General features: G+C 48.9%; 1 protein-coding gene across 4 annotated transcripts in view; it reads left to right on the top strand.

The window, feature by feature from the left end:
* SK (small conductance calcium-activated potassium channel) overlaps positions 1 to 23431 on the top strand; it is a 202563-nt gene that overhangs the window by 133911 nt on the left and 45221 nt on the right. For all 4 annotated transcript variants that reach the window (XM_077654683.1, XM_077654682.1, XM_077654681.1 and 1 more), the window contains one exon: positions 5710 to 6131. In XM_077654683.1, the coding sequence (XP_077510809.1) occupies positions 5710 to 6131 (422 nt within the window). The remainder of the gene's footprint in view (positions 1 to 5709; positions 6132 to 23431) is intronic.

Raw genomic sequence — 23431 nt, 5'->3', positions numbered from 1 at the left:
GATAGACAAAAATCCGACTAATCACATATCGTTCTCACATCAGATGAACTCGATGAGTCGTGCTTAGTTTACGGCACTTTTTACATTGCCAAAGCTGCGCGAAAAATGCAGCACGTCTGTTATCTACACGGAAAATTTGGGAGCAGCTGTGGCTTGGAAAATAATTGCTAGTACTGGAAACCTTCTCTAGTGCTGGCGCCTATTGTTGCCATCTCGCCCACATTCCGTCGGTGTCTAAAAGCCTATTTTAAAAATTGCAGAACATCTTACGTGAAACACTCCGTATATATGTGCTCACTATTTTTTTTAGTAAAGTAGCGGTAGTTCGCTTCTCCAGCAGAAGAAAAAAAAACTTTCGCAATTATTCTTGCCTCCAGTTTTTAAAAAAAATTATTTATCTGCCACATAAATTAACTGCTGTCATTTTATCTAAAATATGCTAACTCGTTTGGTAGGAAATGAAAGAATATTCGAAGCTCGCCTCACCTTTAATAAATTACACTTTTTTTCTGGCTACAAAACCTAAATGTTGTTGTCGAAATAGTAACGCTTTCTCGTACAAAAAAAAGCGTACCTTTTGAGATTCTCTTTGCCTACGATGCTTTTCCTATCCAGAAAAATCTTTCTCGTATAAAATGAAAACCGTTATTCGCTGAACGTTGAACAGCGCTGCGAAAAGACATTTCCCGCCTTCAATGCCCAGCGCAAATGTTTACGTTCGTGGCGCTGTTTGCTGCATGGTGCCAGAATTTTAACTCTTCATTTTCGCTCTCTTGCGCATCACAAAGGCCGCAGAGCGAAGTACAAATTCCGGATTCCACGTTGTCTTTGACTAGCGCTATTCTTTCTATCCCTCCATCCTCTCCAAAAAGTTCGAGCGCTGCGAATCGGAGTTCGTGGCGATAAAGTAAGCACCTTTAAGAGGTGTATAGCAACATGATAATTTCACGATAGCAATATTTTTTTTAGTCTTGAACTTTTGTGAAAACATAACGCAGTCTGGTTTACTGGCCGTATCTTTTCATGCTTCTCAACAATAAAGTAGCAAAAAAAAGGCTTAAAGCTTTCGTGCACAGATATTTCTATTGGAAAGAACTTTCTCCAATGAGATGCGGAAACTGCGTCTCTTTTCCTGCTTCCGTTTTATTTGTGTGCGGGCCGGAAATCCATTCACTTCTCCACCGCCCGAGGAAATAGCAAGTTATCGAACACTCGTGGACGTCCTCTTGAAACAAGAAGAGGTAAAGGAAGAAAAACGACCCAATCGAAAAATTTCTCTTCTGAATGTCTTGTTAGGGCTGCCCAGTTTTTATGGCTGCTGAGGTCCAGTTTTGTTTTTGTTTCTCGGCTAGCAGCAAAAAACACATCAAAGTTCACAGCTGCGGCCAAACGAGCGGACCGCCGAAGTAGGAATGTTCGAAGAGAAAGCGAAGACAGGAACGAAAAGAAAAAGCAAGCGAAAACTATCATGTTTCTCGCAAAACACTGGAAAAATAAAGAAAAGAAAAAGGAGCGCCTCTTCAGATTTTCATGTCCGTTCTCTTTATTTTTTTAGTGCGTTTTGGGGCATCTCCGCAGTTTTTTTGTTCCAGCCCCCTCACCTACCTGCCTTCTTTTGGAAGCCCTGGGTGTCCTCTTCCCTATGCAATACGTCGAAGGGAGAGAAAAAACAAATAATAAAAGCAGAAAACCGAAAGGAGCTCTTATCCACGCTCTATTCGTGCTCGTCGGGACGAAATTCTAATTGGATCTGCCAAGGCCGTCCTTCCTCACTTTGTCGCCAAAGAAAAAAAAAATCCTCTCTCATTATTTTTTGTGCCTTTTTCGTATTTCTTGCTCCCGTTACTCTTTCATCGTTTCTCTTTTTTTATTGCCTTCGTTTTGTTACTGATGTTTCACCTCACCGGTTCTCCTCTTTTCTGTAATGCTTTCAGATCCACTCCCCCACTGTCTTTTCTTGGAACGAAGCATGGCCGTTTAATTTTCCCTCTGTGTTCGAGCCGCTTGTTACGCGACGACGATCGCGGTGTTCCTCGAGTTCTCCATTAGGCATCGGCATCCTGTGATCAGCGGGAGGCCCTGTTTAAAACATGAGCATCGACGCAACCGTCCCGTCCGGACCTTCTCTCCCTCCGGCCTTCTCCTCTTTTGCTCCCCAAATCCCTCTTCCGGCCTTTATTCACCGTCGACCTACGTCACCGGCGCCCGGGACGATCCGCTTGTCGTTGCCTCAATCTTTCATTGTTTGAGAGCGGCGCGTTTCGGCGGAATTTGCATCGGGCGCGCTCTTGTATAATGGCCCGCTTGTTACGAAGGGCGCCACCGCCGCGACCAGCGCCGCAAAGCGGCGGAAGCCGAGAACTTTCAGCCGAGCGAGTCTGTGCATTCGCTATCATTTTCTTTGTGTATTTTTCCTTTGTTTTTCTGCTCTTCCTCTTCTTTGCGAGTGCTTGTATACAACGCAGCTGCAAAATTCTGGGGTTTGTTGAGGGGTTCTGTAAATGAGTTTTTAATGGGCACACTTTTCGATTGGAGGCCGTAAACACAGCGCCGCGCCAGCGTGATCTCCGCTTCCGACATTCTTTTTTTACTTCTTGCTTTCTATGCTTGTTTTTGAATTGCGCGGTTGCTGCTTACTATTCCGGCGAAAACTTTCACACAAGTTTGAAGAGGTCACGTGTCCACACGTGCCCATGCAATGATCGCATCAAATCTTTTTTTTTTCTTTCGGGTAGCAAGAGCTTCTCGTGAAGACTGCTGAGCGGACGCTGAGTTTATCTTCCTTCTCTTAGCTTTCTTAAGTTCACCACAAGCATTTTCAACGCAAAAAAAAAAATCGAGCAACTGCACTACGGCTCCAAAATAAATGAAATCTTTTCAGCGCCCTCAATATATCTGGAACGAACAGTTTTCGGCGCCGCGAGCAGATAGCGCAGAATAATTAACCGTTTCGGAACTTCAGCGCCTTTGTTATTTCACTTTTATTCAGTGCGGGCGAAGGCGCTGAGGCAGGAAAGCCCCTGGAGCGACAAAAAAAGGGTTTTTATCTGCCTAATGATTTTGTAAATCGCGTCACAGTAGCGTGCCAGCAAAGGAAAGATTCGTGGCGAGCAATGCGCTTGGCGAGTTCTTCCGCTGCCGCTCAATTTTTTTGTGCTCCCCCCCCCCCCCCCCCCCGCCGCCCTCTCATCCTGTTTCCATTTCTCTTCTCTTTTTCCCTTTGTTATCGCGGGGCGGCCCCTGGTGCGTGATATGCTGCGTTCCCGTTTGCTGTATGCCATTTCTTCCTTGTTAAGCGGTTTGAATGCGCCTTGCCAAAACAAAGACTGTTTCGAATTCAACGAAAGTGATTTGATTCGTTGTGTGGTCTTCTTGCCGGTTCTTTTTTGTTATTGTTGTTGTTCTTTGTTTTTATTCTTACAGACGCATCGCGCGTGGCAAGCGCTAAAAAATAGTCCACTCTCTTCAGATGAAAACGACACGCTCAGAGTATGCGATATCGAAATGTGAACGAAGGGCATTTCCTGAAAGGCTGCATAGCAGCAGGATACGAGTTTCCGGGCTTCATATTTTTCCGCCGGTTGGCCGTGAATCGAAAAGCGTTCTCTGGAGAGATCGCGTGCTCGCCTGTATTTTAGGTGGGAGGGCAGACGCGCTGCCTGTAGTCGTGGTTCTGCAACTCTCACCGAGTTTTTTTCTTACTTATTAGGCACGTCCATCATAAGGAAAAATTCGATACAGGCTCGATGGGTTTGAGTGATCTTTTTTTTCTGAATATCTGATGAGCAGCAGCTAACAAACAAGAGCCTGCTTGAGAAAACTTTCACGCTTGACGACGTGCTCCGGGAGCTTTCTAGGGACTATTTTTGTGTACAGTTTCTTCTATCCATCCATCGTCCTCAACATCATCTGATCTAAGTCCCATGCAAGGCAAACGTTGTCCAGTTATCTCTGCTCATTCCTGCCGGGGCCATCTTATCCCTAGCAGACTTTCTTATCGCATTTCTCTACTTCAATTTATGCTGCCTCCTTCCGTTAGATATTGCATTATGTGTGTTCACTAGTGTAAACACTTGATTTTCTAGAAAGGCCGGGAGCGAATGCTGCCGATACTTCCCTTTCATGCTAGTAGCTGGAGTGATCAAGTTGTGGACAGCCAGCGCACGTGGGTCGAGTTTAGGCTATTATTGCTCGGCTCAATGTTTAACTCAACCCAGTCTTATTGGGTTCGCGCTAACGCTTCTCACGAGTTCGACGTGAGCGCAGTTCGATTTAGAAATTCCATTGATCAGCCGGGCCACGTTTGCGCCCAGCTCGCCAAGCGGGCTGATTCGATTTGGAAGTGGGCCGAGTTGGCCAGTGGGTCGTGCCTGAAGTCGCCTTTACCGTACAGCTTCGGCCTAAAACTGCCAGGCCACCAGAGTTGTTGCTGGGCCGTGCAGTGAGTCCGGTATTGTACCCCAAGAGTTCCAGACCTCCAGTAGGTTGGAAGATCTGTCGTCCTCTCCGCCCCGAACTTTTGAGTGCGAGGAGTGCTTGTGTACGGGCCCCACTACATGGCTGAACTACGAACGAAGTGGGCTCAGACTTTATACGAAGGCTGTACTTTTAAGTTGCGGCGAGCCGCTCTCTTTTTCACGTACTCGACAGGTAGTTCCGACCGCGTCAAATCAACTCGAACGCTACCATTTAAGAGACCGCTGGTGGACGCGACACACTTGTTTCGCTTTCATGCACTGAACATTTCCTTTAAGTGATCGAAAATTTTAGAGCCAGTTAACGCGGCACTTTTCTGATGAATGTCCGCTGTTCAATGTAGCCTTGACAGAGGTAAGAAGATTTCGCTCGGTCCGGTAACAAGGGTAGCACTGTTTGTTTTCCCTGCTAGCACTAAAACAGAAGGCATGCTGAATGTGCAGGAACGTGCAGGGGTTGTTGCTCCGCGATCAGTGTAGCTGAGGCTTCGTTGTGTGGCGCTGTTCGCTCTCGGCGGCAAGACGGAGCAGATCTCAAGATACTTCTCTTGTGCACTCTAATACCAACCCTCCACTTTCGTTCAAGCACGCAGCTCTCGTAGCCTGTACAAACTTTTAGCTAACAGAAAGGCCTCGGTGAATACCAAAGAGGCATCCAGTTTTTTATCTATATTTGTACTGTTCCGTTGCCATTCTGCGCACCTTATCTTGACGTACGTACAGTTGACTAGCCTGCCATCACCCTACCATTCACGTGTGTCCATGCATGCTTGTGCGACACGTGTTAAGGCTTTTCGATGACGTCTTTGCTGTAACGTGTATGCGTGAACGTCGCATTACGTGTTGAACGCTTACCCCTCAGGCCCGTGTTATGGCATGTGCGCAAGGTCGCGAGCGCGTGGACGCATGCATTACGTCCTCATGTGATTCATTGCACTATAACATCATCGCCTACCATTTTCACCTCATGTCCTTGTTCCTTTGCCACTGCTGAGTACCGGTCCATGAAGCGTTTCTCTTTTTGAAAATTTTTCGCAACCTTCAACACGGTAGGCGTGGACATAAGCACCACAAGGCTCAAACACTTCAGAAGCTGTTGACACTTGTTCCAGTGTCTACGTCTTCTATGTTCAGGGTTGCTCAGGATCTTCAAGCGTCAATGTGACTGCAACTAGCCTGCATGCACCCAATCACTGTTAGACGTTCCTTAAGCCCTTGGCCTCTTCGTTCGCAGCTGTTCATGATCGACAACTGCGCGGACGACTGGCGCATCGCCATGACTCCGCGGCGAGTGGCGCAGATCCTGGCCGAGCTGTGCGTGTGCGCTGTGCACCCTGTGCCGGGGGACCAGCGCTTCACGTGGACCACCAAGCTGGCCAACCACGGCAACCGCGTGCGGTCGCGCGACGTGCCCGTCGACGTGACCCTCTCGCTGCCCATGTTCCTGCGACTGTACCTCATCTGCCGGGTGATGCTGCTCCACTCGAAGCTGTTCACGGACGCCTCGTCACGCTCCATTGGCGCCCTCAACCGCATCAACTTCAACACGCGCTTCGTGCTCAAGACCCTGATGACCATCTGCCCCGGCACGGTGCTCCTCGTCTTCATGGTCTCCCTATGGATCATCGCCTCCTGGACCCTCAGGCTCTGCGAAAGGTCAGTCTGCCCCCTCTTCCATCCTCTCTCGGTGATCAATGCAACGCTTAGCAGGGCAGATGGCCAAGTCTAGTGTAGACATTGCTTTAAGGTTTTCGCGAGGCGGAATACTACTCAACAAACCGCATGTGCTTTTGCTGTCAAAATTAAATAGGCCCCTTTGCCTAGGTCTCAGTTTTTACCGGAGAGCCTGGTGCCGCTGTCGTACCGCTCTGGGAGTTCTGTATAGCCTAAGATAGTGGAATATAAAATCTGGTCTCTTCCAGCCGACTGTCTCGGACTACTATAGATGTCATAGGCTCTGCTAGCAGCTCGGGCCACGCGAAAAGTTGTCTGTCTAGTTTTGACAGCGCCCGGCCCTCCACAGCGCAACAGCTGTCATATTGTTCGCCTTGCTTCGGTAAGAAATTGTGCCAATGCGTAGGAATTTTGGTGAAGAAGTCTGGTTATTAAAAAAAGACAAAAAGCACTGAGATAGCCGATAGCAGCTTTGACTGCCGTCGCTGCTTTTTTGTAGTATAACAGCGTTCTGAAACCATTACCTTCCTGAGCGTGGGCAAGCATTCGTCATGCATCGATGAACGATAAATGAGGTCCTGTAATGATACGCAAGAACAAGACAAACAGGAAAGTGCACAGGAACAACACGGTTTACGTTGGTGGGTCCGCCGTTTGTTTTGCGCAAAACGTTACCTGATTGTACCTGAGCAATTTCATATTCATCTTGTTCTCTTGCATCACTAAAACTCGCCTTCTTCGCTACAAATTGCATAACCAATTAGCCACTGTTGTATTTCTGCTTACCTAGCATGTTTCGGGTAGATGCTACGATTTACCGAAGGTGTCTTGCATGCGTATGAACAGCACACACACGCGATAGGATTTGCTGGGAGATCTTCCTGCGTGAGATCATCCAAGCTGTGCCTTCTGAGGCCCTAGGCTGCTACCTTTGGAAATGCGGAGCGTCAGCTTCAGTAGTGTTTCCATACTCCCGCGAAAAACCACTTTCAGCGCGCACGCACCCACGCTCACCCACGTAGGTGTACATACGTGGGCTTTGTTTCATCTCAGTTTGTCTCCTTCCCCTCAACTTTTTTTCCGGGCTCTCTTCGATTGGGGCGCTGCGTATTTTTGGTTCTTTTTATTTTTGTTTGTTCAGTGGGATGGCGACTTCAGCAACGTTGGTTCTCCCCTGACGCGGTCAAATGCTTACGGCTCGCTCGATATCTGTGCTGCGCTGAAGCCCTGGTTCCTTCGCGGGGGCATTCTGTGGACTAGTCTTTCTCTGTCGTCCGCGCCTGCAGCTGGTTAGGTTGTCCGAAGTGAACTGTTCTCTATTGGCTCGTCAGGCGAATGCGCGGCAGGCTACCTCGAATCCCGGTACGTGACTGAACGTCGCGTTTGCAAACAAGCTCTGGCTCGGACCACTGGCCCCCCGGAGAGGAAGCACTGAAAAATTCAGAGCTCGCCTACCTGCGCGTACCTTGCATTTGTCCCGCGCTTCGGCATTTCCGTTGAACGATGCAAACAAGCAGATAAAATAGATCGCAAGTGTGGACTCCTTTTTACATATCTTGTTTGTTTTTGGAAGAGCAGAGGGACGTAAGTGCCTTCACATTGATCGGAACAATGAAAACGAAGTAAATTCCTCTGTATATGCCTTCCCCCATCCCCCGCTTTTTTTAGAATAATATGTAAAGAGAGCTTGGTGCCTAGTTTTGGAGTCGACTATTTCTTGTAAAAAAGTGGTCAAACACACACCAAGAAAAACTTACATATTAGAACGCAGCATACACCAGAACTTTGACATAATACATGGGCAAACAACTTGTCCGTAATATTTTTAAGGCCGTTTGGTTCAGCAACACTAAGCTGAAGAGTAAGAGTTAGCAACACGAAGCGAAACTAAACACAAGGACCAAGCAGGCATGCTGAACCTCAACCACCAGACATGTAATATCAAGTGGAATGAGGTATTATGCCTTGGTACACCGCTCACGGCTGGCATTTTATTCAGGGGTGCGAGAATGGAGGGAACATGGTAGCAGCCAGTAAGGCTGCTTATATCTAAATAGCTTTAGAGGGAAGTTTTGAGCGCCATATGTTGTTAACGTACCAAACACCCTTTTTACGAATGAAAAGTATCTCATCACGAGAAAAACGCAGCGCAGAGACAATACAAAACGATTAACGATACAGTTCTGTTTAGTGAGATCCAGTTCTGTTGATTTTTTATCATTTCTGCTCCGTTCTTTTTTACTAGATGACCTAGAATATGAACCAACGAGCCCACATCGCAACTCTTGTGCTTTTCATCACCAAGGAGCAATTTGCTCGTCATTCCGACCCCAAGGTTACGTGTTCAGAACTAAAGAAACATTCGCCATATCCTTCAGCGTGTGTTTGTGTGTGTGTGCGGGGGTGGGGGGGGGGGGGGCAATGGATTGTATGTTCTATGTCCTACTAATGACGATTTGATGATGATGTACGCTGGCTACTGGCCAAAAAGGTGCCACTTTGCGAGGGCTCTTTGCCGAAACAGTACGTGTAGAAAGCAGAAACCGAGGTTCCTGCATGGCTGTCATGAGTAAGAAAAGATCTACGGAAGAAAATACAGGGTGAAAGACTCGTCACAAAGCACCTACGATAAACATGTCCGAAACAGCGTGACAGCTAAGCATTTAGCACCATTCATTGAACAGTCTTTCCAGCTCACAACTTATCTGTGACACGGCGTGGTTTGCACATCTGCTTCTCAGACACTGACGATAGCGAAGGGTCGGAGAGGCATGCATCCATTTCCTCCCGCCTTTGCGCGAGGTCTTTGAGGAATGATTGAGTGCGCGGGAAGTGGTGCTACCGGGATTCGCCTCCGTTCGTCCTTCCGGCTTTTTCAGCCGCTCTGTAGGCGGGCAGATGGAAAAAAACGGAATCTCTGGCAGTAACTTCGGACGCGACCCTAGTCATAAAGGCTAGCAGAAGCATGGGTTCTGCGAGAGAAAAAAATTATTAACCTACAGATAAAGCCTATTTGAGGCTTCGAAATGGTGTTGTCGTGGACACGGCACGCTGCCTTATAACGAGGCGGGCACTAAGAGGTGAATGGAGCACTGCTGAAGAACTACAGGGAGAAGACCAGCAGCCGGAACTGGGTGATCCTAAATGTCTTTTTTGTGCGGGCTTACAAAACCGTTTGCAAGACCAAGAGTGGACAGAGGGGAGCCTATGTAATGCGTTGCCCTTCGGAAACAAGAAGAGATACCGAAACTCGAGCTTTGAGGTGAATCTATTCCGCAACCTCTCCCTCCCCTCACCGCGCTGTAAAGTCCCTCATATATAAAACGCGTTTCAGGGAGGCTTTCTCATTGGTTGTAGAAAGCAGGGATCTTTTGGAACTCTAGAGGGTAAAAACAGCCACTGCAAGCTCTTTCCCCTCCCCTGTCTTTCTTCGGAACGCACTTTGCCGAGAAAGAAAGCCCCAGACCGAGACGCGTCCATTTCCCATAGCGGTTGCGGCACAAAAATGTGTGTACTACTACGTCCTCTACTGCCCTTCTCAGCTTGTTTGGCCACTGCACATTTGCCACTTCTGCTTTAGTAGTGAGTGTGCTTCGTATACAGCAGGCCGTCACGGCGACGGGCCCACTGGCAGTTTCCATGGCTCTCTCTCTCTCTCTCGGTGATGGAACCCAGGAAGGAGCCTCTTCCTGCTTTTACTTACTCCGACGCGCGGAAACGGCTATGCCTTCTTCTCTCGTTCATTTCCACAGCAGAGCCGCTCTTTTATCCGGCTGCTAAAAAGCGGCGAAGGTCAGCGCGGCCATTTGTCCTGTTCCCTGCTCTTTGTACAGGAGGCCGGGAGGGTAGTGTTCTACTGGAGGGGACGTAGCATGTTGCGTTTGTTTCTGTATTCGAAACAAATTTGTGTTGGTCTCGCTGACTTATTCTGCCATCTAACCGCGGGCAAATCCTAGGACGGCGCGAGTAGCGGTAAAGCTGAGCAAGGGTAAGGGTAGAAAGTGACCTCCTGCACCCGGCTCTTATGCAACGAGTGGAAGAGAGAAAAAAACCTTATTTAACGTCCCATATCCGAGTCACGGAATTAAGTAGGCTGCTTGAGGGAGCAGACTTTTTTCCTGGAAGGTGAGCGTAGTCTTCGCTTCTTTTTTTTGTTGTTGTTAAGGAAAAAGTGCGTGCGAAAATCTCTCCCTACCATAGTTATGCATAGAGTTCACGTAAGCGTAGTCTCCTAGGTTTGGATTACGCTCGGGCAGCCCCTTTGCTGATTGAACGTAGCTCAATAGCTAACATCTCTACGAGATAGGGGTGATCATTTCTTCCCTCCCTATAACTCATCTCCACTTCGCTGTATTCCCTTCATGGCGTTTCAGCTTCACCTATCTCCAGTGCAACACATCCGGCAGAATTCACCCTGGACGCCGATGAAATAGGATTGAACAGGCGGGCAAGTGGCCAAAAGCATCATATTAGTCACAAGATATCTTCCTTCGATGTCTATGCCATCCACGATATAAATCGGGTTCTCTCAGCGGAGCGCATGGTTTAAGAGTTTTCTTGTTTTTGGATATGCGAGCCAATGCTACTGCATCTGCTGCTCATACCTGAATAAGTGGATGGTTCTTTGTAAGTCTGACTCGCGAAACTGTGCTCAGTTAAGAAGCGCCGCCAATACAACGAATTTTATAGGAGTATTCGTCACGTGCTAACGGTGGTGGTTCGTTACATTCGCTTAACTTCAAAAGGGGAGGAGGGTATAGCGATACGAATTTCCCTCGCTCTGGACGGATACCCAACCGAAACCCGGCTGTGTGGGGTGAAGAGAAAAAATAACGGAACCTTATTCTTGTGAACAAGCGTTTTCGGCGTTAGCGGCACAGCGGCTTCGCGAGTGCGCACCTCGGGGTCTTGACGCCATTGCGTCACACGATCGGGCTCACAAAAGCTTGGTCAAGTTCACCTCCATCTACGTCCATTCATCTATGTTTTACTCCATGGGCTTCGCGAGTGCGAACCTCCAGGTCGTGACGTCACGGTCACGTTAACCGCGATGCCCTCTTGCTTCTTCTGTGATCGCGCCAACTTTGGTCGACTCATGCCCCCAGATGCTCACGTACCACTGGGAGGCACGCCGGTGCGAGTCGGTTTTAGAAAGCGACTTAGCGAAAGGAGAGTGCCATCGTGGCATTAGATAGTACGATGTGCATCTATCGCGTGAGCTGTAAAGGTAGCAGTTCATATTTGAACAGCGCAATAAAACTCAACGCTTGTGGTGTCCATTCTTCGTTGTGTCCCGTAGTTTTATTGCGCTGTTCAAATATGAATCAGTACCAACTCGCCCAGTTGACAGCCTTAATGAAAGGTAGCAGTTTCGCGCAAGGTAAACGTCGCGCTGGCCACCTGCAGCTGCACCGCTCATGTGGCGTATATGCCGCCAGGCGTTTCGCGCGCTGTCAAAGACGCGCGCTGATTGGTCTTGTAACTACTGTGCTCTGAACGCCCTTGGAGGCAGTCTCAAAAGAGCACAACACTATCGATGCGTTACTTCCTGTACGGGAAAGTGGAGGACGCGGGTTTAATTTCTACCATTCCAAGTTCTTTGAAGGACCAGTGAAAAAAAAAACGGCATCCAAGTTTTTGTTCGGGGCAAAAATCGATTCTGTTGCTCTCTCTGGCTGTGTTGACGTTTGTCCGACAGCAAATGGCGCATTTATTGCTGAGAGAATCGTTGTTTTAAATGGATTTTTTTTCAGTCACTCGGTTCATACTCCTTGACGTCAATACCAAAAAGGACTTCGTAATCACCGTTTGAAAGCGAATGGCGTTGTATTGTATCCTCAGGGATCTGCGCTACAAACACTGTCTTCACATCAACGCAGTTTGCTTGCGAAAAGGTCGGTGGTGGCGATACCTGCATTTTATTTTTTGTCTTGCCCAGCATATTACAGTATCTGTTTTAATATTGAAAATAGCGTCTTTGTCATTAAAATTCTGCAATGTACCTATATATGTGAAAGTTCCTGAAACGCGCCTTTCAGTCCTCAGATTATAACTTGTGCTGCCGTCGTATAGCACTCAGGCTAAAGAATCATTATGTCGGGGGACTGCTTGATTGTCGGACGCGTGTCAAAAGGGCTGTATCGGCTACACTCTAAACACTAATACGCCTCTGTGGTAGTGAATAGAGAGAAAGGTCTTCTCTAGCGCACACCCTTTTATAAAAGGGTGTGTTCTAGATGACTACATACTATCTTTTTACTCCTTTCTGTTTGAAGTGTAGGGTGCGGCGCTACATTCGTCGCGCCCTTCTATCTTCGTGCATCGTGGCATACGTTCCATCCATAGCGAGGCCTGACGTGAAGGTGACCCCGTGATACCGATACTGTGAGGAGAGCAAAAATCTAAAAAAAATAAACTTGTATGTTCAAGGGCCCTTCAAAAGCTTTCAGGCGGCTGCTAAACTGCCGTTCACTTTTGTGTCCTTGATCCGAGACTGTTCATGAAAGGTGAAAAACCGTCCAAGTTTTCTTCCTCATAGTTCCTTCAGAGTCTCCCAATGTCCCAGCTCTTGAGCGAATGTGAAAACAAACTCATATACTTGAGTATTTCTCAGAGTAAGCTTGGGGCTCTCGAACTCGAGCAGCGGCGTGTTTACACTCGTTAATAACAGTAATAGTAGTATATAGCACCCCCTCAGTAAACCCCGCAGCGGCAGAAATAGTGTCTCATCCGGGCTAACGAGGCGGCAAACAAAGTTCCTTTTCTCCGACTAAACCAACGGGAGTCGATGCTCTGCCGTACGTGTCTGCAGTCTCTTGGGGCGCGCGCCACCTCCGTTAGGTCAGGCGCTCGCTCTACGCCCGCAGCGCCCCTCGTCTTGTTTGGACCGCGCGGTCCCCGGACGACAAATATCTCTTCTGTTCGGTCCCCCTATACGAGACCGCGGGAACTGCGCCAAGACAAGAAAGAACAACCGGCGGCACCAGTGAGAGAGAAGCACAGAATAGAGAGAATAAAGAAGAGGGCGAGAGCACGGACAAGGGCTACGTGCCTCTCTCTTTCTCTCTTTTTTCTGATTATTCTTGTTTATTTATTTTTTATTTCATTCCTTCATTCCATTTTTGTGTATTTCTTTTTTTTCCCAGCTAGCGCAGCTAAAGTGCTCGGACGTGCGTTCACCACTTCTAACGGAGCAAGGATAGTCAAGAGAAGAGGCGGAGAGAGAGAGAGAGAGAGAGAGAGAGAGAGAGAGAGAGAGAGAGAGAGAGGGGGGAGGGGAGAGGGGAGAGGGGAACATGCGGAGGTCAGGCTGGAGTAGCGAAGGGAATACTCTTTCTCTGTCTGATTCCCATCTTGGGCCTTCTTTATATTTTTTTCGACAGAATTTGTGCTCACTGTGTACTTTCTTCTATTATTCCTCTTTTTTTCTTTCCCTTTGTGTCCAGTGTGTTTCCTTTCCGTGACGTTTCTACTGCGTAGAGAGACAGAGAAAGAGCGTCACAAATCCCATAATGGGCTACCGGTCAAATCTCTCTTTTTGCCGTTGTGCTTCGTTTTTTTTTTTTTTTTGCACTTTACGCGCTCTTAAGCCCTTTCCTTTGACGTCGTTGTTGTCGACCCACTGTTTTTCCGCAAGATGAACGGCGAACAGAGAAAACGAGCTTTGGGCCGAAACTTTAGAGGGGATCGGTCGAGCCCGCATTACGGCTCGAAGGAAGGTGTCGCGCCCGTGGCCCCGTTTCCGCCTTCTTAATACACGAAAAACGGGGACAATTAGTCACGTTTTCTTTCATCCTCTGCTTCTTCTTCTTTTCGCCTCTGTTTTTTTTTTGTTTCTTTGTTCCACTGCGCTTGCCGAAACTATTCGCACTGCTCGCTCTCTTACGTAACTTGCAAGCGATCTCGGGTTTGCTTTCCGATTTTTTTTTACTTTTCTGTTTCAGGCCGAGTCGTATATCTTCGAGTTACATGGCAGTGACATTTCCTCACCATCAGGCTCTTTGTTCCTCCAGGCTCTCTAGCTCACATTTATCTACCGATAAAAGAACCTCAATTGTTGCGAAAGACCCTATTTCACTCTTCTCTGTTTGTATTGTCGGATTAGGGTATAATGACTTTGTTGTTTCAGAGTTTTCTTGTTCGGCTTCCGTTCAGATCGCTTATATTCACAGAGTGGCAGAAGTTACATTTCGGGAGCTGTGGACTAACTAAAGAAACGATCAGTTTCAGTGTTCAGAAGTTAAACGCTTATTTATTCTTTTGTGTTTTGTGACCATAAATTTTTCGATGAACATTATTTTTTTTCTTATGAACTGACATAGCGTAAACAGTGACGGCTAATTTCGCTGCCTTCCAGTGTGCGGAGTTGCGACATTTTCATTGTTTTCTTTCACACGCTTTCGAAAATACGTTATGACACAGTGTGACAAACCGTGAGGGTGAACCAAGGATTTCCAGTATAATGTGATATTTCTAGCATTCTGCGACACCTCAATAAGTAGTTTTCGGTCGACAGATTTTGTAATCAACTTTCTTCATTCACTCTGGGGCCTGCTGTGCGAACTTGAATAATAATAATAATTGGTTTTGGGGGAAAGGAAATGGCGCAGTATCTGTCTCATATATCGTTGGATACCTAAGCTACGCCGTAAGGGAAGGGATAAAGGAGGGAGTGAAAGAAGAAAGGAAGAGAGAGGTGCCGTAGTGGAGGACTCCGGAATAATTTTGATCACCTGGGGATCTTTAAGAAATTATGTCTTTTATTCTTCACACCACACTTTCTGGTACACAAGCCTAAAACAGTGTAAACTGAGATCATTTTTTAACGGACATGAAAAAAAAAAGCTTTAAACCTACTTAAGCCTCGCTTTTGTGGGTTCGGACGCGCTGTAAGAATTTTGATTGGCGTCCCAGGTGGAAAGTGAGGTCATTCGTGCTAAAGCGAGCACCGTGGTACACTACGCAGTTTTAATTACTCTCAAGCACTTCGCGTAGTTTTTTAAGTAAGCAAAGAAAATTAATTTTTCTCGGTATATCCGTAAAACTCCGGTATTTAAATCAAAATCTGTCTTTGCGACGAGATTCGGGACCCAGGCTTGTGAAAGCTCTCGTTGCATAGACCCCAAACAGGAATACGCCTATATGGGAGTAAAAAGGCAGTGAGCAGTCCTCTAGCACGCACCCTTTTACAAAAGGGGTTCCCAGGCCACAGGGTCTGCTTTTGAGCAGTATATAGTCTGGCAGTTACGACATCGGCGAAACTCAGAATATCTGTGGAGGATAAAAGAAGCATCGTTTTAACCTCTTACAACCGTGACAGCTTTATCGGCATCTCAAGTGCCAGGATATACGGACGAAAAGCAGACCCTGTGGCCTGGGAATTTTTGATCAACCCTGTACATGCGAAGAGATATGCTGCGAGAAAAAAAAGTGGCGTACACCTATCGAGCTTCGGGTATACTTCAACGCCCCGCAGTTTCCGAGTGATACCTGCTGCCGATATAGGGGAAAGGGTGACTGTCATTATCTAAAATCATATTAGTTTCTTCTCTTCGATCCGTGGTGCTCCTGCTTGACGATTATGCCGTAAGGCGTCGCAGGGGCATCCAGAGACACAACTAGTGCGCTGTATAGACCACTTTCACTCTCGACAACGAACTGTCAGCTTGGAGAATCTGGTGAAAGTTACGCGGCGCTCTTAAGCTTTGAGAGATGCACAAGACTATTCTTATTCTTTCGTTCTTATTTAATCCATTTCTTTCCTCGTTTATAGCGTTTTGAATCCTCTTCTCTTTTTCCAAGGCACGGCAGTCAACCAGAAATTTTTTCTTGATAATCTCCCAGCCTTCACTTCTGCTTTCTCGCTCTATGCCTTCGGTTTGTGCAACTTGCACATGACTCAGTGAGTAATAAAAAAACTATACTAGCGTACTTTTTAATTTCACTCGCCGCGGTAGCTCATCTGAAACGTCCGTGCATACTCAGATTAGGGTGCATGAAAGAATTCCATGAGGTCGGAATTAATTCGGGACCCTCTCACTACTTCCTGCCTCATAGCCCACGCGTTGTGGCTCTCAAGATCTCCTTGAATCGTGAAAAGAGTTTTATTTTCATTATAATGTGTTTTGTGTTGTCTTTCCTGTAAAACAAAAAATGCGTCTTCAAGTTACTGCTCGTTATAACCCAACATTACAACTTCTCCCGCTTAAAGTACCCTGCGCTTCTGCCTCTGTTCTCTGGCTCACATTAAATTCGCGTTGTTAACTGCGTTGCAAGCAGCGAATCGCTTACACACCCAGTATCATAAAAACAATTGCGCGCTGACGGTTGTGACTGCCGGCTTTAACGTTAAGGAGTTCTCAAAGAGGGCAAGTTGTCCCAGTGAACAAAGAAAAGCATTTCTTCGCTCCTCCGCAGTTGCAAGAACCGCGTAGTTTAAAGACCTTCTTTCGGAAAAAAACAGTTGTCTCTGAAGCGCACTAAATTATTCCCGAGCATGGCGAATCGAGATTAGATCGAGGTTGTACTCGACTAAGTGCTCCCTCGAGGAAGTTTTGGCCACTGTTTACGGGCAACGCGAAGCTTTAATTCACTGGCAGGATCGCACGCTTTTTCCTTATTTTAAGTTCACAACTCTAGCGCCTCTCTCCAGCGGGCGAGCCAACCATGCAGCTCTTAGCGGAATGAGTTATGCGCTTCGTCGTGTCACCGCATGGCGGCGCTAGCAGAGAAAAGTGCGCCTCCGAGACGCTGTATGCAAAGTGGGGGCGCGCGTTTTTATTGGCGACGCCGCGCATTACGGACTTGTGGTGCAGTTCGCGCACGAGCGTTAACGTTTCCGGTTATGCGGTTATATCACGCCGCACGCGCGAGAGTTGCTTCGCCCCCGCGTATTCGAAGCGCGGGTTTTCGACGCAGAGTTTAAGTGCTAAGTTTCGCTTTTCCGTCTTTGTCATTTTTTCCCTCTACCTCTTTCTCTTTTGCGAGTAAAAGACATGGAAAACGAAAAGAATAGATGCTAATGTAGGCAAGTATATTGCCCAAAGTACCATGGTTTTGCCACTCGAATAATTCAATCACTGAATATCTGTATGCTTCGAGTACAGTCGAACATTATTCGTTCGTTAAGCGAACTGAAAGAAACCATAGAAATTTATTCTCCTGAACGGGACAGTCTGACATCAGGACCAGGGCGCCCCCGATGTAGTGTTCTAGCAATGATGTAGCGTTATTACTGAAAAATACTGGCAGAAAAAAATGCACCTCTGCACACGGAGGTGGGCGTTATGTATTTTTGGAGGCTTTGTTCGCTTGAGTGCATCTTGAAACCGCGCGCGAAAAAAAGACAAGGGACGAGGAAGGAACCAACAGGACAGAGCGCGGAGTTTCTTCTTCGTTCCTTGTCTTTTTTTTTTTTGCGCGGTTTCAAGATGCACTCTACTAATAATCACCAACTAGCCCGTCTCTCTCTGTTATACTTGTTCGCTTGAGCTGCGCAAATTAGGGTGCCGCCGATAAAAGCTACGAGCTTCAATGTTTTCGGTAGTCGTTCAGCGCGACCGTTGCGCTAGATAAACAGGCGCTTAATGAATTCAGAGTATAGCATCAACCAGAATACCTTTTTACAATGCTGCGTCCACGGTAGCATTTTAGGGTGACATCTTCGCCATTAAGTGCACACCCGAACTCCCACCCACAGTCGATCCATAGACTGCCCTTAGTGTCTGTGAGTGCAGGCGGGTCGGAATGGGTGAGGACGTGATTTCTGAACGAGGCATCACTTGTATTACCAGTGGAATTTATCTGTTTCTCCTGACTGTCTGTTTTGAGAAAAAAAATGCAGTACACTGCAAACACAAACTAGCCTGTATGGGGGTAAAAATGGGGTAGGTTGTGCTCTGGCGCACTCCTCTTGGGGGGTAGTGTATGCTGCTAGAATATACTTACCGTTGGCCACGAAAATAAATTCCTGCTTCTAAACATACCAAGTTCTAGCAGTTACGAAGATTATAACGGAGGTTTCAAACTCCTCTCTTTGCTAACCTCCAGACCCCCAGTACCCCCCTTAAAAGCCTATTTTTATTGCCAGCTGTATGAAGTTACATTGCTCAGCGGTGGGATTATACCTCCATTGCCAAGAGTAAGCACTCCGTGTATTTAATGACCGAAATTCTACCCCTCTACTTGCGCACCATACTCTGCCCATAAAAGAAAGTGCGAAAGAGAACAGCCTACTTTCTTTTCACTCGTGTTTAGAGTGCACTCTCACTGGCGTTAGCAAATGGACTTTTCATGTCGCTCACACAAAGCAATAGATATTGCGAGTAAAGTATCCTTACACATGTCAGATGACTGTATATATTGGCGCGTGCTCATGGGAGCGCGCCGACGATGAAGACGAAGTGTGCGTGTGCCGGTGGACAAAGACGAAGTGTGTGTGTGGTTCGGACAGCCATCTTGTGAGTTCCCTGCTGTGCGCTGGACTTCGCTGAGACTGTGATCTGTGCCGGTCCTGTCTTCGTTACATTTTTGGTGGAGGTGCTGGGTACTTTCCAACATCTACGTGCCCCGAAGGCTCTCTATGAACACGGATTTGACTCCGATTCATCGCAGTACGAGCCGCCGAATCCAAGGTCAGTCACCAGAGTACGGTCCGTTATCCCCTAGGACCAGGGCTCCAGCTGCGACGCGCAGGACTGACGCGGCACCTATGGCTAGCAACGGAGACGCGGCAGCTATGGCTGACAACGGGAACTCAGCTGCTCATTTCCTGGTCCTCCAGCCGCGAACGCCGCCGACCTTCCATGGCGAAGTGTTTGAGGACGCGCAGGACTGGCTTGACCAGTTCGAGCGCGTTGCCAGGTACAACGGCTGGGATGCGGAGCGGAAGCTGCACAATGTTTACTTCGCTCTTGACGACTCGGCGCGGACGTGGTACGAGAACCACGAGACAACGTTTCCTTCTTGGGAACGGTTCCGTAGCCAGTTGCTGGCGACCTACGTCAACACCGACCGTCGGGAACGAGCTGAGTCGGCGCTGCAGTCAAGGAACCAGCGACCCAATGAGAGCGTCGCAATGTATTATGAGGACATGACACGACTGTTCAGAAGGGCGGATCCAAACATGGCCGAGGACAAGAAAGTGCGCCACCTGATGCGCGGGATAAAAGAAGAACTGTTTGCTGGGCTTGTGCGAAACCCACCTAACACCACTTCGGAGTTTCTATCGGAGGCCACTACCGTCGAAAAGACCCTGCAACAATGCGCCCGCTATTACAATCGCGCCGTGAACACCGTATCAACTGCCGACTTTGCGCCAGCCTCCAGCGACTCCGCTGACACCTTTCGGGAGCTGGTTCGATCTATCGTCAAAGAAGAGCTGCACAAAATGCGCCTCTCTGCCCAGTCGCAGCCGCAGTGTCCATCGTTAGCACAAATTATCCGAGAGGAAGTGCAGCAGGTGGTTCCTGAACCTGTTGCCCCTGCTGCCCTTACACCGACGGCCCCGCGCCAGACGTACGCGTCGGTACTCCGACAGAACTGCGACCTCGCCCCTTGGAGCACCAGCCCATCTGCATCTGCTTTCCAGCCGCGGCCCCCGCCTGTCCCTGTGTTGCCCGAAGCCAGGCTGCGGAAGACGGACGTGTGGCGGGCACCTGACCAGCGGCCTCTTCGCTACCACTGCGGTGAGGCTGGCCATATCTTGCGGTGGTGCCCTTATCGTCGAGCTGAAATTCGCGGATTTCATCCACGAGTCCCCTGTCCGCCCAATGGCGAACGGTCCCGCGAATTTGAGGAGCACTTGTCAACGCGCCGGGATCACACTCACACTGATTTCCCTCGCCCTGACTACCGCCCACCAACCTCTACCCGCTATCGTTCGCCGAGTCCCCGTCCTTCGACAAGCCGTTTCAGCCGCTCACCGAGTCCTCGCCGGGGAAACTAGACCCAGCGGCCTGCGGAGGTAAGGCCGCTGACGAGCGAACAGCCGAACATCCTCCATCGCGTTCCCGACCAGACGACGGCTATCAAACGAGGACACGTGATGATCACAAAGGATGTGCAGCTTCGAACTTACCGGTCGATATCGACGATTTAGCGGTTACGGCATTGGTTGATACGGGAGCGGACTATTCGGTTATGAGCAACGAGCTAGCAAAAGAACTGAGGAAAGTTTTAACCGCGTGGACTGGGCCTCAGATTCGCACAGCTGGTGGGCACCTAATTACCCCTGTTGGCCGGTGTACGGGGAGAGTTACAATCGACGGATTTATTTACGTTTGTGACTTTGTTGTCCTACCTCACTGTTCGCGCGATGTCATTCTCGGCCTGGACTTTTTACAAGCTAACGGCGCCGTTATCAATTTACAAGAGCCGCCCGTGACGTTTTCGCCGACGCAAGCAATTGAAATAGCCGACCCAGACGACTCCAGGATACCCGCCCTGCGTATTGCTGCTGATGACGTGACGGTGCCTCCGCGGTGCAGCATGATGGTCCCCGTGCAAAGTGACTCGCTCGGTGATCGAGACGTTATGGCAGAGAGAAACGTCAGCCTTCTACTCGAGAAAGGAATCTGCGCTGCAAGAGGGCTTGTTCGCTTACGGGATCGCTCTGCGACACTCTTGATCACCAACTTCGGAACAGAGTTCCAGCCTATTGCGAAAGGAACGGCCGTCGCATACGTTACCGACTTCGTTGAGCCCGCAGAAATATCTGCTCTGGAGCTACCGTCGCCGGACGGACGCGATGCAGCAACCGTTCTGTCTACCGTGGACATTAATCCCGGCTTGTCGGTGGGTCAGAAGCAGCGCTTGTTAGAGCTCCTTCACGATTTCGCAGAGTGCTTCGCCACGACATCAAAGGTAGGGCGCACCCCGGTAGCCAAACACCGCATCATCGTCAACGAGGAGACTAGCCCCATATCACAACACCCGTACAGAGTGTCGCCGGTGGAACGGGAGGCTATACGATCCCAAGTGCAAGAAATGCTTGCAGACGACGTAGTCCAGCCGTCCACGAGCCCCTGGGCTTCGCCTGTGGTATTGGTGAAGAAAAAAGATAACACCTTGCGATTCTGCGTCGATTATCGGAAGTTGAATCGTGTCACGAAACGTGACGTTTACCCCCTTCCACGTATCGACGACGCCTTGGATCGACTGCGTGACGCTAAATATTTTTCTTCACTCGACCTTAAGAATGGCTACTGGCAGATCGAAGTAGACGAAAGGGACAGAGAGAAGACAGCGTTCGTGACACCTGACGGCCTTTATGAATTCAAAGTGCTACCCTTTGGACTCTGTTCTGCGCCAGCAACCTTCCAACGCATGATGGACACCGTTCTTTCTGGGCTGAAATGGCAGACATGCCTAATGTACCTCGATGATGTTGTCATTTTTGCTCCTAGCTTCGAGGAACACCTCAACCGGCTGCGAATGGTGTTACAGGTGCTGCGTTCGGCACAGTTGACGATAAAGCCACAAAAGTGTCACTTTGGTTTCGAAGAGCTCAGTTTTCTTGGTCACGTGATAAGCGCTGACGGAGTCCGTCCTGACCCGGAGAAGACTGCCGCTGTGGCACAGTTCCCGCGCCCAACCGACAAAAAGTCCGTTCGTAGGTTTCTGGGCCTCTGTGCCTATTACAGACGTTTCGTTGAAAACTTTTCCACAATTGCCGAGCCCCTTACAATGCTTACTAGAGACAATGTATCTTTTGTGTGGCATGATGATCAGGAATCTGCCTTCAACGAGCTACGCAGCCGCCTACAAACTGTCCCAATACTCGCCCATTTTGATGAACGAGCTGCCACTGAAATTCATACTGACGCCAGCAATGTTGGTGTCGGCGCTATTCTCGTTCAGTGGCAGGATGGCAACGAGAAAGTCATAGCGTACGCCAGCCGCTCCCTCTCGAAAGCAGAGGCAAACTACTCTACCACAGAGAAGGAATGCCTTGCGGTAGTGTGGGCGATTAGCAAGCTCCGACCATATCTCTATGGTCGCTCGTTTCGAGCTGTCAGTGACCATCATTCGTTATGCTGGCTAGCCAATCTCAAAGACCCTTCGGGACGGCTTGCGAGATGGAGCCTTCGCCTCCAGGAATACGACATCACGGTAGTGTACAAGTCCGGCCGTAAGCACAATGACGCCGATTGCTTGTCACGTGCACCTGCCGACGTTGCTCCGGCCGAAACGGAGGACGACTTCCCGTTTTTTGCTCTCGTCACGTCGTCCGATATGCCCCGGCGTCAACGGGCTGACTCAGAGTTGCGTCCGCTCATCGAGCATCTGGAGGGCCTTAACGTCGCTGTTCCGCGGCTTTTCGTTCGAGGTTTGGGTTCCTACAGTCTCCGAGATGGCGTCCTTTACAAGAGGAACTTCGCCCTTAACACGGAAACCTTTCTTCTGGTTGTGCCATCCGAACTCCGTCCAGAAATCTTGCACGCCTGCCACGACGAGCCATCGGCTGGCCATTTGGGTGTTACGCGGACGTATGCCCGCATTCGTGCGAAGTATTACTGGCCAAAGTTGCTCTCATCAGTCCAGCAATATGTGAGGACCTGCCGTGACTGCCAGTGACGAAAGACACCACCAGTTAAACCCGCAGGGCTTCTCCAGCCCATCCCACCGCCTACAACACCTTTCCAACAAGTGGGCATGGACTTGCTGGGCCCATTCCCATTGTCTTCCTCTGGGAACAAATGGATTGTTGTGGTGACGGACTACTTAACGTGGTACGCCGAGACACAGGCGCTCCCCCACGCTAGTGCTGCAGAAGTGGCTCAGTTTTTTATGACATCAATCGTCTTGCGTAATGGTGCGCCATCAGTCGTCATCATGGACCGTGGAACCGCCTTTACGGCGTCATTAATGCAATCTCTCTTCGAACTCACCCACACCAGTCACCGGAAGACAACAGCCTATCATCCCCAAACAAACGGCTTGACTGAACGCCTCAACCGGACGCTTGCAGATATGCTTGCTATGTATGTCGACGTTGAGCATCGTACGTGGGACGAAGTTCTTCCTTATGCAACCTTCGCCTACAATACGGCAGAACAGGAGACTACCCGTCTTACACCTTTCCAGCTGGTCTAAGGACGGTGTGTCACTACCATGCTGGATGCTATGCTACCCGCTGCTCACAACGACTGAGACATCGGCCCCTACGCTGACGTTGACACATTCGTCCAGCGGGCTGAAGAAGCCCGCCAACTCGCAAGGTGCCGGATTCGACATCAACAACAACTCGACGCTGGTCGCTACAACCTCCGACACCGATGCGT

This window comes from Amblyomma americanum, chromosome 2 (genome assembly GCF_052857255.1).
Source record: "Amblyomma americanum isolate KBUSLIRL-KWMA chromosome 2, ASM5285725v1, whole genome shotgun sequence".
Taxonomy (NCBI): domain Eukaryota; kingdom Metazoa; phylum Arthropoda; class Arachnida; order Ixodida; family Ixodidae; genus Amblyomma; species Amblyomma americanum.
Note: the sequence above shows the minus strand (reverse complement) of the source record. Positions and strands in the feature narration are given on the sequence as shown.